Below are 16,410 nucleotides of genomic sequence, written 5' to 3'. Positions count from 1 at the left end.
ATATATATATATGAGATATTAAACATGTTAGTAGTTATTGAAGGACAATTTGAAACAATTTGAAACGGGAACGGCTTGTTTGTCATAGTCTGATGAATGTCCCCATTTGTAGGCACCTGTGTCTCTATGGTACTTGCCCATTTAGTTATGATAGATCTGTAAATATTGCAACCGCAGTTGCCTGGATCTTCCTTATCTGTGTGCCCTGTTCACTGAGATGTTTGTTTGTGTGTATGTGTGCGTAAATAAAAATACCTTACACACACACACACACACACACACACAGTTAAACATAGAGGAGTCAACCAGGTTGCATCCCATAGAATGGCCTGGGCTGTGGCTTTGTGTGAAAGAAGAATGATGTCTTTGCTATCAAGAATTTAGGAGCATTAACTGCTAAGGGAGATATTTCCTGTTAAACAGGAACGGACTTGCCCCCTGCTGCCGCCCAAATAACCCTTGGTATATCTGTTGAGGCCGCCTGAGCAGAAGTAGAAAGACCTGAATGGGTGCTCTTTCACATGTCTTCAGAAGAAAAGGGTGCTAAAAATAAGGCGGGGAAATGTTTTAATTATCTCTTGCTAGATAATAATAATTATTATTTTTAAAAAAGATGGTTCCTAACCTGATTTTCATTCATCTTTTGCAGGAATCCCCCCAGCACAATTATGATAGAGGATAAAGGCCCAAGGGTGGTGGACTATTTTGTAGTGGCCGGACTCACGGATACGTCGACTCTTCTGGACCAAGAAGTAAATCGCTCTGAAACAAAGTCAGTTGGTCCCAAAGCTCCCATCACAGATCTTGCTATCATCATCAAGTCAGCGGGAGAAACCGTTCCCGAGGGATACACCTGTGTCGAGGCAACCCCCACAGCACTTCAGGCCAACCTGAACTATGGCAGTCTTAAAAGCCCGGAGCTCTTTCTGTGCTACAAGAGAAGCAGGGACAAGCCACCTCTTACGGACATCGGGTGAGCAGTGTTGTGGTGAAAACAGAAAAGGACCTGTTAGCTGTTGAGCTACATCAGTGTGGGAGATAATATTGTGGTTTTGCTTTAAAAAAAAACAAAAGACCTTTAGGATTGGAACTCCTGACAGTCTGTCCTTTCCAAAACTGTAGGTCATAGAATCATAGAATCATCGAGTTGGAAGAGACCCCAAGGGCCATCCAGTCCAACCCCCTGCCAAGCAGGAAACACCATCAAAGCATTCCTGACAGATGGCTGTCAAGCCTCTGCTTAAAGACCTCCAAAGAAGGAGACTCCACCACACTCCTTGGCAGCAAATTCCACTGCCAAACAGCTCTCACTGTCAGGAAGTTCTTGACTTCTGTCAAGAACTGTCAGGTGAACACTGTCAGGTGTTTGAAAGAATGCAAGTACAGTCGTACCTTGGATCCCGAATGCCTTGGTACTCGGACGTTTTGGCTCCTGAACGCCGCAAACCCGGAAGTGAGTGTTCCGGTTTGCAAATGTTCCTTGGAACCCGAACACCCGCTGGGGCTTCTGCAGCTTCTGATTGGCTGCAAGAGGCCAATCAGAAGCTGTGCTTTGGTGATGATGTGTGTTAGGTCATGATGTGTGCTAGGGCTGGGCGATATGTGATATCAGTTTCATCATTTTTTTTTACCTGGCAATATATAGCAAATCACGATGTGGTTTTTGCATAGCGCATGCTCACTCTCTCTCACACACACACACACACACAAAATATGGGGAAAACCGTGAAGCCATCTCTCGATTCCTGCAGCCCCCATTAACTCTGCCGGCTTAGTTCTCCCCTGCCTCATGCAGGGGCAGCGAATCACAAGACCAGGTGCAGGCAAAATTACGATGCTTAGCCGGCGATCTGTCACAATGTTGAAAGCCAGATATCACCCATCTCTCTAGTTTCCACCATGCTCTTCGCAAAACCGTCTTCATGAAAAAGCAGCAGTCAGTGGGAATTCTTTCGGTATTCCTTGTTTTGAGAATCGTCGTTTGTGCTTGAAAGTGATCCTGTTGAGAAGGGTATATGATTCTATAATACCTCACTGGCAAATAATTCAGTACTATGTGTGTGAAACGTTCCTGTGTCCGTTATTCCTTCCCGCTTGCAGAGTTTTGTACGAAGGGAAGGAACGCTTGATCCCGGGCTGTGAGGTGATCCAGGCCACTCCCTACGGCCGCTGCGCTAATGTCAACAACAGTTCGGCTACTTCCCAGCGAATCTTCGTCACCTTTCGGAGGGCTCCCCCGGTGCGACCCCAAAACTCCTTGGCTGTTACCGACATCTGCGTCATTGTAACCAGCAAAGGAGAAACCCCGCCTCATACGTTCTGCAAAGTCGATAAGAATTTGAATTGTGGCATGGTGAGATCAATACATTGTCGTCTGAAACTTTGGCTTTGTAATGGGGTGATGGGGGTTGTTGCTTCTGCTAAAAATGTTTTAATAATACAGTGGTGCCTCGCAAGACGAAATTAATTCGTTCCGCAAGACCCTTCGTCTTGCAGAAATTTCGTCTTGCGAGGCACCTTTCCCCATAGGAACGCATTAAAATTTAATTAATGTGTTCCTATGGGGGAAAAGTCCGGGGGGCCCTCCCGACCAGCACTGGAGCCACGCCTTGCCGTGTTTTAAGACTGCAGTGAGCGAACAGCTGCGCTGCTGTTCGGCTGCAGTCTTAAAACGCGGCGCCGTGGCTCCGGGAGGGAGGGAGGGGGCCGTGGGATCATGCCCGCCATCGGGCACGATCCCACGGCCCCCTCCCGACCGGCAACGGAGCTCCGCGGTGCCGCGTTTTAAGACTGCAGCGATCGTTGCAGTCTTAAAATGCGGCGCCGCGCGCCTCCAGGAGGGCTTACCTTTTCGCTCCGGTCAGGAGGGATGTTGTCCGCGTCCGCCATTTTGGATCGACTGCACATGTCTGGACATGCGCAGATATGCACAGTCGATCCAAAATGGCGGACGTGGACAACACCCCTCCCGACCGGAGCGAAAAGGTAAGCCGGCTTACAGTGGTACCTCGCCAGACGAATTCGTCTTGCGAAAAACAGGCATAGACGAATTCGTCTCACGAGTCAACTAAAAACTCGCAAAACCCTTTCGTTTTGCGAGTTTTTCGTTGTGCGAGGCATTTGTCTTGCGGGGTACCACTGTAATAATAATAATGCATTTATTGCACTCTTACCTAGTGTACTTAACTCTGAGTACAGTTTGCGTCACTTCATTTTCCACAGCTCTGTATTTCTTCCTTCTTCCACTTCTGCTGCCAGAATCCATATCTATGAGATAGCCAACTACTCTCTCTCTCTCTCTCTCTCTCTCTCTCTCTCTCTCTCTCTCTCTTTTTAAAGAACAAAGTGGGAGGGAACAGCTGAACTTTGGAAGACTCCTGGTGTTATAATGATAAAAAGTAGCTTTTACTTTTGTCATGAATAACAGCCGGGCTGTTTAAGTGGAAGTGGAAGAAGTTGATTTCACTGTTGGTTTTCTTCGTTTGTGAGTTATAAGCCAATTGCAAAAGTCCCCAGTGACTTAAAAATAAATATATTGCTGTGTTTGTGGTGATATACATGAAAGTGAAACGCCTTTTCAAAGTAGCTGTTCAGATAACACTACTGAAGTGTAGGCACAGGGTCAGTAGAATCCAGTTTAGAACATATTGGTGTGGGGTTGAATTTTAGCACTTGTCTGAGTCCCTGAAACTGTACCATACAAAACAGAGCAGAACTAGTATTTCCTTCCCTTTTTACCACAAATACACAGATCAGGAGTGAAGTAGGAGGAGATAAAACACTATGCTGAGATACTTTACGTGTCTATTTTCATAAGCAGAGACGGTTCTAAATAGGGTAAATTGAATGTATTGAATAGCATAGGCGAAATATGCAACATTTAAAGGTGAATCTGCAAACCATGAAAGGGGAGGACAGGAAAGTCAATTGAGTAACATGGTTTATGTTAACATTTGCAAAGTTTTTCCCCCCATGAAAAATTAATAAGATATTTTTTTTAAAAATAAACCCTTTACCACCCTGGTATGGATCCAGTTAGTTTATTCTTCTTAATTTTAATTTTTTTTACCTTGTCAAATTGGTCCAAATTTCTTTTATTTTTGGAGAAGTCGCTGCTTCAACGGTGGCTCCTGAGGCAGATTGCTGTGGGTCTCGATCGCGCAGTATGTCTGCTCTTGATTTCAGAGCTCCTATGGCTCCTTCTGGAACCCGAACATTTACTTTCGGGCTGTTTGGGGAAGGTGCTTTGTCCGTCCTCCCTTCCCGGCCCCTCACAACAACTGGGCCACTCAGGACAAGCAGCCTCCGCTGCCCGCCATAGCCTGCAGCCGACCTGGAAGTCCAAAAAAAATTAAAATAAGTAGAGATGGTCCTCAGTGTAGAAAGAAGGTGCTAGCAGAGTGAAGGCAGCCCTGTTTAGGGACGTTTTTAATGACCGATGTTTTAATGTATTTTGAATCTTTTGTTGGAAGCCGCCCAAAGTGGTATAAATAATAAATTAGAATCATAGAATCCTAGAGTTGGAAGAGACCCCAAGGGCCATCCAGTCCAACCCCCTGCCAAGCAGGAAACACCATCAAAGCATTCCTGACAGATGGCTGTCAAGCCTCCGCTTAAAGACCTCCAAAGAAGGAGACTCCACCACACTCCTTGGCAGCAAATTCCACTGTCCCAACAGCTCTCACTGTCAGGAAGTTCTTCCTAATGTTTAGGTGGAATCTTCTTTCTTGTAGTTTGAATCCATTGCCCCGTGTCCGCTTCTCTGGAGCAGCAGAAAACAACCTTTCTCCCTCCTCTATATGACATCCTTTTATATATTTGAACATGGCTATCATACCACCCCTTAATTATTAATTATTTAAATTTAATTATTTATTATTAATTTCACCTGTCCTGGTAGGTTGTTTCCCCCCCCCCACCCCCCATGGTCTTCCGTCTAAAGACTGACTGCAGCATCAACTGGTGACTTGAGTAGAGTCTGGCCACTGATATATGTGCAGGCGTGAACAATTTTTTTTGTATGCAATTGGCTTGGGAGGGTTTTTGGAAGGCAAGGAGTTCTCCCGTGGTGTTTGTTGCTTCCTCTTTCTCCCACGCACTGATTTTGGTGATGATCTAATTTTTGGTGCCTTCGCAGTGGGGTTCCAGTGTATACCTGTGTTACAAGAAGTCAGTTCCAGCTTCAAACTCCATTGCATACAAAGCTGGTAAGTTATTTATATTACCACCGATTTAAATTTACGATAAATTATTTTTGCTGCTTACTAATTTGCCGGTTGGAGGAAGGATAAGAAACCAGAGAGATCAAAAGGTTGTAATAGATTGGAGTAAATTTATTGAGTATTTAAAAAAGTATTGTAACAAAATGGCAACACCAACAGGATTTGACAAAATACTTGCAATGTGAGAATATTAGATAATAGATTTAAACAAGAACAAAATAAGAATTAACATGTTAAAGGTAAATGGACAATAATCAAAGCGAGAGAATGATGAGAAGATTGAAAACCAGTGGTGGAAGGGAGGGAAGTCACAATACTCGGCAGAGTATAGGGATGTATAAAGAAAATGTATGGATGTACAATGGTTTGTAACAAGTTTTGGAATTTTTTATCTCTATGTGGATTCATTGATGTAATAAATAAAAGCAATTAAAAAATAAATAAATAAATTTGCCGGTTGGGATTTCTTGCTGCCAAAGAGCTCCCACCGCTCCACCTTAAACCCCATCCACTTGGTTGAATAAAAATGTTTGATTATACATTGCTCTTTGTATTCTGTCCCCCTTCCTCCAATGAACTCAGAGCAGTGTCCGTGGGTTTCTCATTGGCCCCTGCCCCCTTTTATTCCTTTCATCACCTCGAGTGAAGATTTGAACCTGGGTCTCTCCAAACACTATTCGCCCCACTGGCTTTCATTTCAACCGAAACGAATTTTGCAGAATCTGCAAAATGAATGAATTAGAAATCCAGGCCTTGTTAAGCCAGAAAGTAGTATAGATGTAGAAGCTTGGAAGTGTGTTTGCAGTTCCGTGAAGGAGCAGCAGCCAGGAATAACTGGGGAGACTGTGTTTATTGCCCCAAGATGTTGATCTTACCCCAAGAGTTCCTTACAAAATAAACAACATGAGAAGCAGGACTGGGGTAAAGTGAACGGGCCTGTTGGCATGGAATCGTTGGCCAGGTTAGCTTTGTGCCAGCAGATGCAACAGGACTTCTTCCTCCCCCTCATCCATTCCAGAGGGTCTGGCTAGTGCAAGCGAGCACTAGTGCAAGCAAGAGCCAGTGTGGTGTGGTTAAGAGTGGTAGACTCATAATCTGGTGAACCGGGTTCGCGTCTCCGCTCCTCCACATGCAGCTGCTGGGTGACCTTGGGCTAGTCACACTTCTCTGAAGTCTCTCAGCCCCATTCACCTCACAGAGTGTTTGTTGGGGGGGAGGAAGGGAAAGGAGAATGTTAGCCGCTTTGAGACTCCTTCGGGTAGTGAAAAGCGGGATATCAAATCCAAACTCTTCTTCTCGTCTTCTCCTTCTGACTCCTGAAGGCAAATGGACAAACACAATAGCTTGTTTTTAATGTTCCATTGTGCCATAGGAAAAGGCACTGGTCTTAAAATAGTTGGTTTTTTCCCCTTTGGGGCGTATTTATAACGTAGCCGTTATGAATGGCACAAGCAATCATTGCTCAGAACTTTCATCCAGCCTCCCCTATGGCTTAAAGCCAAATTTTCACTTAGAAGCAGAAGTTTATGATACATGGCTGCCTAAGTGGTTGTTTTTCTGGAAAAACCATAACAGTTTTGAATTTTGTTTTGCAACATGCTTTCCAATCACGTTAGGTGGATTAGCCAAGGGTTTTTGCTCCTGATACCATACTGCCCTATCCAGGTTTTTCCGTACGTTGTGAGTGCAACCCTTAACTCCCTGATGCTGATGGCTGGTGAACGGGGGAAGGTGATTTATGGGGTCTCCTCTGCTGTAAGCTCCAGCTGTTGGTTCTCCTTCCATCAGCAGGCATTGCCAGGCTTCAAAACAGGGCATTTCAGGTGAGGAGCAGGAGAACTGCAATCCTTTGGATCCCAAACCCTGTAGGTCCCCCAATGGGTTCAGTCCTCCTGCCCCTCAGCCTGGGGTTGGTGAAGCAAAAAAGGAAGGATCCTTGTCCCATTTTTCTGCCCCCACCCTTGGCTACGATGAATGTCCTTCAGATGTGGGAGAATCATAGAATTGTGGAGTTGGACAATGAGGCCCATCTGTTCCAGCCCCCTGCAATACAGGAATCTTTTGCCCAGCAGGAGACTCGAACACATGACCCTGGCCATTTAACATTGCTCTGTCTATACGTATATTCTGTTATCTCCACGCAGAGTAAGATAATGCGAAACATGCTTGTATCTCACTGTTTTCCCTTTGAAAGGCTTGATATTCAGATACCCAGAAGATGACTATGAGTCATTCCCTTTATCAGAATCTGTACCTCTCTTCTGTCTTCCAATGGGGGCCACCATTGAATGCTGGGACCCTCAAACCAAATACCCGCTGCCTGTATTCTCAACGTTTGTTCTGACTGCCTCAAGTGCAGAAAAGGTATGTTTTGAGAACCATAGCATTCTGTTTTCATATGTCACAGTTAGAATCTTCTGTTTTCCTTTCTTATTTGCATGTTGAAGCCAAACCTGCATGGTATCTTGACCTGTGAAATTGTCGTATTGCATCCCGGTTTAATATACAGTGGTGCCTCGCTAGACGAAAATAATTCGTTCTGCGAGTGTCTTCGTAGAGCGATTTTTTCGTCTTGCAAAGCACCAATGCAAACCACTAGTTTTCGCTAAATATAAAAATAAATTTCGTCTTGCGAGGCAGCCCCATTGACTTTTTCGTCTTGCGGGGCAGCCTTCCGCTAGCAAATGCCGTTCGTCTAGCGAGTTTTTCGTCTTGCGGGGCACCACTGTACATGGTAGATAATATTTTACTCCAGAAATGATTATGGTGATGTTGAAAGTATTGTTGTTGTTGAAGGTGTTGTTGTTGTTGTTGTTAATAATAATAATAATAATAATAATAATAATAATAATATAATATAATATGCTGCTCACCTGACTGGGTTGCCCCAGCCACTCTGGGCAGCTTCAAACAAATTAAAAGCTTTTAAGCACAGTAAACCATCAAACATTAAAAAAAAAACTTCCCTAAACAGGGCTGCCTTCAGATGTCTTCTGAAAGTCAGATAGTTGTTCATTTCCCTGACATCTGAAGGTAGGGTGTTCCACAGGGCGGGTGCCACTACCGAGAAGGCCCTCTGCCTGGTCCCCTGTAACTTCACTTCTCGCAGTGTTAATGGTCCCGAGCTACTGATTTCACTTTGGGTTCCTATAGCACTGTTGTATCAAACTTTGCTCTTTACCTAAATCGTGTATTCTAGCAACCTTGGGGGTGGGCGAATAGAAGAATATCTCTTTCCTTCCATGTTTAGAGAATCAAGATAACTCCCTTCTCTTCCAGTTGCTGGAGGTAATTATTTAATTGCCTCTCCCCTCCCCCCTCCTCTAGGTGTACGGTGCTGCTATCCAGTTTTACGAGCCTTATTCGCGAGAGCTGCTGTCAGAAAAGCAGCACGTGCAGCTGGGCCTCCTGACAGCTGTCGAGAGAAAAGTGGTTACCTCAAAATCCATAAATTGCAACAAGTGCATCTGCCTTCTGTCACACTGGCCTTTCTTTGAAGCCTTCCGGAAATTCCTAATGTTCATCTATAAGCTTTCCGTGTCTGGGCCGCATCCTCTTCCCATTGAAAAGTAAGTAGGAAGTCTTCCAAGTCTGCTCCTTCTTTTCGCGGCTTTTGCAGAAATGAGGGACGGTTACGCGAAGATGCTCCTTCTGGTATTCTTATTGCTAAGCTGTGGCACATGCTGTGGATTACTGCTGTGGTTTTCCACTGCCAAGCCATTACACACTGAAATGGCACCTGGGTTTTATTTTGTCTCTTGTGATGCATATGAGTAGAAGTCTCTGTAGGATGGCACAAAATAGGAGCTGGTTATAGGGATGCAAGTAGTGCTGTGGTCTAAACCACTGAGCCTCTTGGGCTTGCCGATCGGAAGGTCAGCGGTTCGAATCCCCACGACGGGATGACCTCCCTTCCTAGCAGTTCGAAAGCACACCAGTGGAAGTAGATAAATAGGTACTGCTGCAGCGGGAAGGTAAACAGCATTTCCATGCTCTCTGGTTTTCGTCACGGTGTTCTGTTGCGCCAGAAGCGTTTTAGTCCTGCTGGCCACATGACGCAGAAAGCTGCCTGCGGACAAACGCCGGCTCCCTCGGCCTGAAAGCGAGATAATAATAATAATAATAAAATTTTATTTATACCCCGCCCTTCCCAGCCAAAAACCGGGCTCAGGGCGGGTAACACTAATTAAAATCACAGCAAAAACATAAAAACAATCAATTTAAAATACAGATTAAAATACAAATTTAAAAATTCAAAATTAAAACTGCAGTCTCATTTTCAAATAGCCCACCAATAAAAGAATGAAGCATAACTATCAAACAGAAACCAACCCAAAGACCAGGTGGAACAGCTCCGTCTTGCAGGCCCTGCGGAAAGATGCCAAATCCCGCAGGGCCCTGGTCTCTTGTGACAGACCGTTCCACCAAGTCGGGGCCAATACTGAGAAAGCCCTGGTCCTAGTTGAGGCCAACCTAGCATCCTTGTGGCTCGGGACCTCCAAAAGATTATTTTTTGAGGACCTTAAGGTCCTACACGGGACATACCAGGAGAGGCGGTCCCTTAGGTCCCTTAGGTACAATATATGAGTTGCAGGTGGGAAGCTGGAGTGAATTTAGAATTGCCACCTTTTTATCAACTGCCACCACCAGCAGGCCTGAAAGGGTCCCAACGCCACGCCTTGGAGGAGATGTTAATAGGCAATGCAAACAAGCCACGTTGGGTGTCGCCTTGAGGGTGTGATCCATCATTCCTCTTGCACTTGGTCAACTTCACAGGACATCTTTCACCCCTTGCACTCTAGTCTTCGCCCAGCCTTGCTGTACAGTACCCATTTTATGAGCCCCTGATCTGGAAACAGCACGGAAGGAAAACATTCATGCCATTAGTTTCTTTCTGTTACAGTTCATCAGGAGCTCAGTGATGCAGAATCCGAGCGCCCGGTGGCTCGGAAACTGAGAGAGAGAGAAGTTAGATGCAGGAATGGCAGTGCCCTCTTTCTCGTAGGTGATAACCACATTTTATATCTGTGTGACAACGGAACCACTGATAGTATTTTTCCATAAATGGGGTTTATTTAAAAGTTACATAAAAGATTGCAACAATATAAAATCCTTGGCAGCTTTTGAATAGCTTCTGTTATTTCCCTCGCCCATTTGCTTTTAAATGGAGATTCAGTCTGCCCATCTTGCCCAGTTGTGCTACGAACGGGGCTACTAAATTCATTTGGCATGTTTACATTTGTGTTTTTTTAAAATAAAATAAAATCCTTTTTAAAATAGTGAGTGTGCTTTAAATTCAGACTTGATGGGTTGGAAGTTAAAACCATATCACCAGATTGAAGATACTTTTACAGGATGGATACAGTACCACCAGGTGAATAACCTGTTGCTAGAAGATAGAAAGATTGGTTTTGAGGATAAAAAATCTAGATTACAAACTGAGCTATTAGAAGGTAAAGGTAAATTTTTAACAAAAATGTATGACTTGTTGTTAGAATGGTATACTAAAGATGAGTTGACGAAAGAAGTGATGATAAAATGGGCAATGGATTTTGGGCACAATATTGACTATGATGCATGGACAAAACTATGGAATGAGACTTTGAAATTCACCGCGTGTGTAACATTGAAAGAGAATGTTTATAAGATGATGTATAGATGGTATTTGACTCCAGTAAAATTGTCAAAAATGTATAGAATGCATGATAAGTTGTGTTGGAAATGTAGACAAGAAGAAGGGAACTTTTATCACATGTGGTGGACTTGTAATAAGGTCAAGGGATTTTGGGAGTCTATTTACAATGAACTCAAGAAGATGTTTAAATATACTTTCCCAAAAAAACCTGAAACCTTTTTGTTGGGGTTGATGGGTGAAGAAATAGCTAAGAAGGACAAAAGATTGTTCATGTATGCGACAACTGCAGCAAGAATATTGCTTGCCCAAAAGTGGAAATTACAGGAGTTACCAACGATTGACGAGTGGCAGACGAAGATGGTGGAGTATGCTGAATTAGCAAAACTGACTGGCAGGGTCAGAAACCAGGACGACTCGAGGTTTCAGAGAGATTGGAGTAAATTTGTGGAGTACTTAAGATTGAACAGAGGAAGTTTAAAAACACTTGTAGGATTGGAATAAACCTTTGACGTAGCTTAACATGGACGCAATATGAACTGCGCGACAAGATCGGACTAGAAAACCTGTTGACGTGGGGGAGGGGAGTAACAGCTCGGCAGAGCATTGATTAAATGTATTGTATATTCGATATTGGATTGGCTGTAATTTGGTATATTTGGAAAATAAAAAATTTATTTCAAAAAAAAAAAATTCAGACTTGATGGTTTTGAGATGACAAATATCTATAATTGTCTTTACAGGCACATATCCCACTTTATGCACAACATACCTTTCCCTTCTCCCCAAAGACCAAGAATTCTTGTGCAGGTAAGTAAGTTAAATACTTTGAGTGCCCTAGGAAGGCTGCTTGTTATTGCAGTGTTTGAGGGACCTCCGTGTTCAATTGCTTTGTGTTATGCAGAATCATGGAGTTGGAAGGGACTGTCCCGTATGGGAATCGAACATACGACTTTGGCACTATCGGCAACTCGCTCTAACCAATTCAGCTATCCACAAAAGTGAATCTCAATAAGCAGCCTGAGGTGTAAACCAGGGGTAGGCAACCTAAGGCCCAGGGGCCAGATGCGGCCCACTCGCCTTCTCAATCCGGCCCGTGGATGGTCTGGGAATCAGCGTGTTTTTACATGAGTGGAATGTGTGCTTTTATTTAAAATGCATCTCTGGGTTATTTGTGGGGCACAGGAATTCGTTCATTATTCCCCCCCCCCAAAAAAAATATAGTCTTGCCCACCACATGGTCTGAGGGACGGGGGACCGGCCCACGTCTGGAAAAAGTTGCTGACCCCTGGTGTAAATGATATAGCAAACGGGACAGTATCTGACGGACTTAATCCATTAGTGCAAGGGTTTTCCATTTGTACAACGTAACTTTCCCCTTTCCTTTTAGCCACACTTGCTCTGCACCCTCCCCAACCTTCTCTGGAGGGTTGGGGGAACCCCAAAAAGGATTTAGAGGGCCTACACACAGAGAGGAAAAGGAGGAGAATTTCTGTCCTGCAATCAAAGGTCCTCCTCCTGCTGCCACAGCAAGTGTGTTGAACACCTTCCAGGGTCTTCCCAATCCTACAATTCTGTGTGTTGCACGTGCCTCACACATGGTTGATTAGAACGCTTACATGAGTTTTCTGTCGGCTCGCTAATATTTGTGCATTTGTCATTTTGCAGCTCTCTGCGCATGATACATTAATACTTTCTCAGCCGGTTGCTACGCCCTTGCCACTCAGGTAACGATAGTTGATAACTCTGAAAAGCAAGCGAAAGTTTGAATATATTGTCTGTTTGTCTCTGTGTGTATTTATTTATTTGTTTATTAACTTTCTATATGTGTATCATATAGAAGGGACCGCGAGGCTCATCTAGTCCAATCTCCTGCAATGCAGGAATCTTTTGCCCAGCATGGGGCTCAAACCCATGATCCTGAGTTTAAGAGTCTCATGCTCTACCAACTAAGCTAACAAAGAGTATAGGTGTGTGCACATGCAAACGCTAGGGGCCTCTGCCCGTGTGGCTAGCCAAGCTCCTTCCCTTTACACCTCATTTACCTCCTCACAGCTTCTCGCACAGAAGCAGTGGTGGACCAGCGGCCCCCTGTGCAACACCAAAGTTTGGCCCCCCTGCCATTTCTCACGCACCATTGTGAATTCATCCCTGGCGGTGCCCCCGAGGCTCTGTGCCCAGTGCGACCAAACAGGTGGTGCTCCCGTAAATCCACCTCTGACAGTAGCAGTGGGTGAGGCTGTGTGGGTGGGGTTGTGTTGCCCTCTCAGCTTCTTGGATCACTCCTGCTTCTGAAAAGAGGAAGGAGCAGAGAGTGCAGTACATGGGGGCAAAGTCTGTCTCTTGCTCCTACCATCATTCACTGCATCGACCTCCCTGTGCTTCACTCCTGCTTCCCTCATGGCAAACAACAGTGGCCTACGCTACATTGGTATCTCGGTTTTCGAAAGTCTCTGTTGATGAACATTTCGGTTTTTGAATGCCGTGAATGCTTTGGTTTTCGAACACACCTGGGAAGTAGAACATTGCCACACGGCTTCTGCTGAGTGCAATATCCTGAGGCCTAGCTGTCGGCTGTTGAGTTTTCTGTTTGCGAACGTTTCAGAACTCAAGCGGTCTTCCGTTTGAATTACGTTTGAAAACCGAGGTACCACTGTACTGGGAAATTATTTTCCCCCTTTACCCGTGGACAGCCTCTACTAGGGTTGGGCGATGTATTGATATATTGCCAGTTTGAAGTCCATATTGTGATAGCAGTTTCGTAATTTTTGACCTGGCAATATATCGCAAATTGTGGTGTGTGTGTGTGTGTGTGTGTGTGTGTGTGTTACGCAAAAATCACAATGTGGGAAAAACCGTGAAGCCAGCCAGCGCCTCTACATAGCTCCTGCCTTATTTCAGACATCGTGATATATCAGTATATCACAATGTTTAGCTGGTGATATATATCACAGTGTTGATAACCAGGAAATGCCCAGCCTTAGGCTCCACTATAAAATCCAATTGTACATTTAACGAAAACTTCCACTGCCCGGTATAGCAGGGTGATTTGGATGGGGATGGGCGAAATTGGTGTAGCTGGCAGTACATCCTTGCCTCACATAGGGTATAACTTGAGCTGCCACAGCACAGCCAGAGACTTGCCCTGGGAAAGGACAGAACTGATTCCTCGCGTCACTGTCTGGCATGTTGCAATCAATTGGTAGCTGTTATAATGACGAATAACGAACGTTGCGCTTCTGAATCTTCTGATCGCATTCTAGTGGAGCAAACTTCAGCACTCTGCTAATGAATCTTGGACCAGAAAACTGTGCCACTTTACTCCTCTTTGTGCTACTGGAAGGCAAGATCCTGCTGCACTCTCTCCGACCAGCTGTGCTGACCGGAGTAGCGGAAGCAGTGGCAGCTGTAAGTATGTCTTCTCCTTTAAAGCTGAAACAACGGTATTTCTGCAGACTTTGGAGCAGCCCTTTAATTTCAGTAGGCAGCCTACTCTATTGCTGGCCTCACATTTCATTTTGCCGACTCGTAAAAGTTTTAAAAGTTAGCCAGCTTTGTGAATTACCATCCCTCTCCCTCTCCCTCTCCCTCTCCCTCTCCCTCTTCCTTCCTTCCTTCCTTCCTTCCTTCCTTCCTTCCTTCCTTTCTACTGTTTTCAGAACTAATGTAGCACTGACCATCTAATACAGTTGAAGAGATCAACCTACTTCTGAGGGAAATATGCGAAGTCCCAGACAGTAGTAATTGTTACTACTTGTATGGGGACAGATCAGGCACAGTTGGAGAAGTAGATTGTTCAACTTCAGTTACCTAGAGAGGAAGAATTTTACCAGTATACTAGAGTAGTCTTAAGTGATTTTACAGCTTTTTGCTGTTAAGGAATGTTTAAGCATCAGAACAATTGCAGATTGTGCTTTTTTTTAACAGAGCTGTCAACTTTCCCTTTTTTTTGCAATGGGAAACGGCGCTGGAATAAAGGAATTTCCCACAAAAAAGGCAACGTTGACAGCTATGCTTTTTTATATTTGCAAAATTGGGAGAGCTCAGGTAGTTCTGAATCCATAATCCGGAATCTTGCAAGCTGTTCATTCATTTTTAAAAACGTTGGTGGCAAGTGTTTTGAAACAAGTCTTTAGATTGGTAGAATACCACTGATGTATCCCAACTGGTGCCTTTCCATAAGCAAAGGGGGAGGCAGTTTTTGCCTACCCCCTCACAACTGGTCTGGAGGGTCTGTGGGAGATGGGAAGGGAATGGGCAGAAATGGCCTCCCTTCCTCTTCTGTTGATGTGTGCCTCAATGGAAATAACAGCAGAAGGAACACCAGTTGGATTACACTCTTGGAAATGTTGTTTTCAAGAGCAATTAAAAATAAATTAAATGAAACATGACATATTTTTTTAACATGCATGTTGTCTAGTGATCTTGAAGGATAAAACCTATGTATCATTTTTTTGGTTCTGGGTTGTTAGTTTCACCGACGTAGGTAAGAGAAATGAAGGACGCAGTTGACATCTTGGGGCTCCAAATTCTTCTTTATCCCAGTGTGCCTTTGAAAGGGGAAGATGTGACTTCCTCTTTCAAGGCATATGATAGTCACTGTTTAAAAACAATTTCAAAGGCAGTTTTCATAGTATCTCTCCATTTATAATCTAAGCAAAGTTAATGACACATGGCCCCTTATCTTTAACAGCTTAAAAAATGCATTCTCTACTTTTAAGAAACCGTGTGATGCAAAAAAAGAAGAAGAGATAGCCATGTCTGATTTTCTCTTCATTTTCCCACCCTCTACCTTTGCTCTAATATTTCTTTTATTCGCCCTGTGAATTGTGCATCTTGGCCAAACCATCTTATTTTTACTTTCTTCAGCTCAAAGTGAATGGTGAATTACTTCAAAAATGCTATTCCTATCCATGAAGAAATCACAGGATTTTGAAAGGGGAAAATGCTTCTGTTATTTGAGTGATAGGATGATGATGATGTTATTTGAGCTATATCATCATCATCATCATCACCACCACCACCACAATTAGTCTTCCACATACATGCCAATATGGCTTCTTGACTGTTTTTATGCATTTGTTGATACTTGATGTTTGTTAACTGTTTTGTCTATACACCCAAACCTGCCTTGAAGCTAAATTTTCTGTTTATTGGATCTCTCATGTACAGTTTTGAGTTTGCTGTTATATAATGTTGCTGCTGCGGTTCTTGCTGTGATGGGCTGTGTTACGAGAATGACTTGACGTTACATCACTTTTTATTTATTTTTTTAATACGTGGGTTTCGTTTTCGTTTTCCCTTCAGATGATTTTCCCATTTCAGTGGCAGTGTCCCTACATCCCCCTGTGTCCTTTGTCTCTGGCAACAGTGCTCAGTGCTCCTGTCCCGTTTATAGTTGGAGTTGATTCCCGGTACTTTGACCTCTATGACCCTCCACAGGATGTGGTTTGCATTGACTTAGATACAAACATGGTGTACATGTAAGTGGTTGTTTTTTTCCAGTTTTTGTTTATATCCTTTTGTCTTTTGTCTATGTGTGTCTCTCTGTGTTTT

At 44.0% G+C, this 16,410-nt stretch overlaps 1 protein-coding gene across 1 annotated transcript in view; it reads left to right on the top strand.

Annotated features, from left to right (window-relative positions):
• Positions 1 to 629: 629 nt before the first annotated feature.
• The window catches only part of DENND4C (DENN domain containing 4C), a 58,784-nt gene continuing 43,003 nt past the window's right edge, over positions 630 to 16,410 (top strand). The window contains exons 1-9 of the mRNA XM_033172692.1: positions 630 to 973; positions 2,101 to 2,353; positions 5,138 to 5,207; positions 7,417 to 7,586; positions 8,550 to 8,791; positions 11,598 to 11,664; positions 12,523 to 12,581; positions 14,118 to 14,262; positions 16,162 to 16,337. Coding sequence (XP_033028583.1) covers positions 669 to 973; positions 2,101 to 2,353; positions 5,138 to 5,207; positions 7,417 to 7,586; positions 8,550 to 8,791; positions 11,598 to 11,664; positions 12,523 to 12,581; positions 14,118 to 14,262; positions 16,162 to 16,337 — 1,487 coding nt within the window. The 5' untranslated portion in view covers positions 630 to 668. The remainder of the gene's footprint in view (positions 974 to 2,100; positions 2,354 to 5,137; positions 5,208 to 7,416; positions 7,587 to 8,549; positions 8,792 to 11,597; positions 11,665 to 12,522; positions 12,582 to 14,117; positions 14,263 to 16,161; positions 16,338 to 16,410) is intronic.

This window comes from Lacerta agilis, chromosome 16 (genome assembly GCF_009819535.1).
Source record: "Lacerta agilis isolate rLacAgi1 chromosome 16, rLacAgi1.pri, whole genome shotgun sequence".
Classification (NCBI taxonomy): Eukaryota; Metazoa; Chordata; class Lepidosauria; order Squamata; family Lacertidae; genus Lacerta; species Lacerta agilis.
The sequence above is the reverse complement of the archived record's forward strand: the minus strand, read 5'-3'. Positions and strand labels throughout refer to the sequence as shown.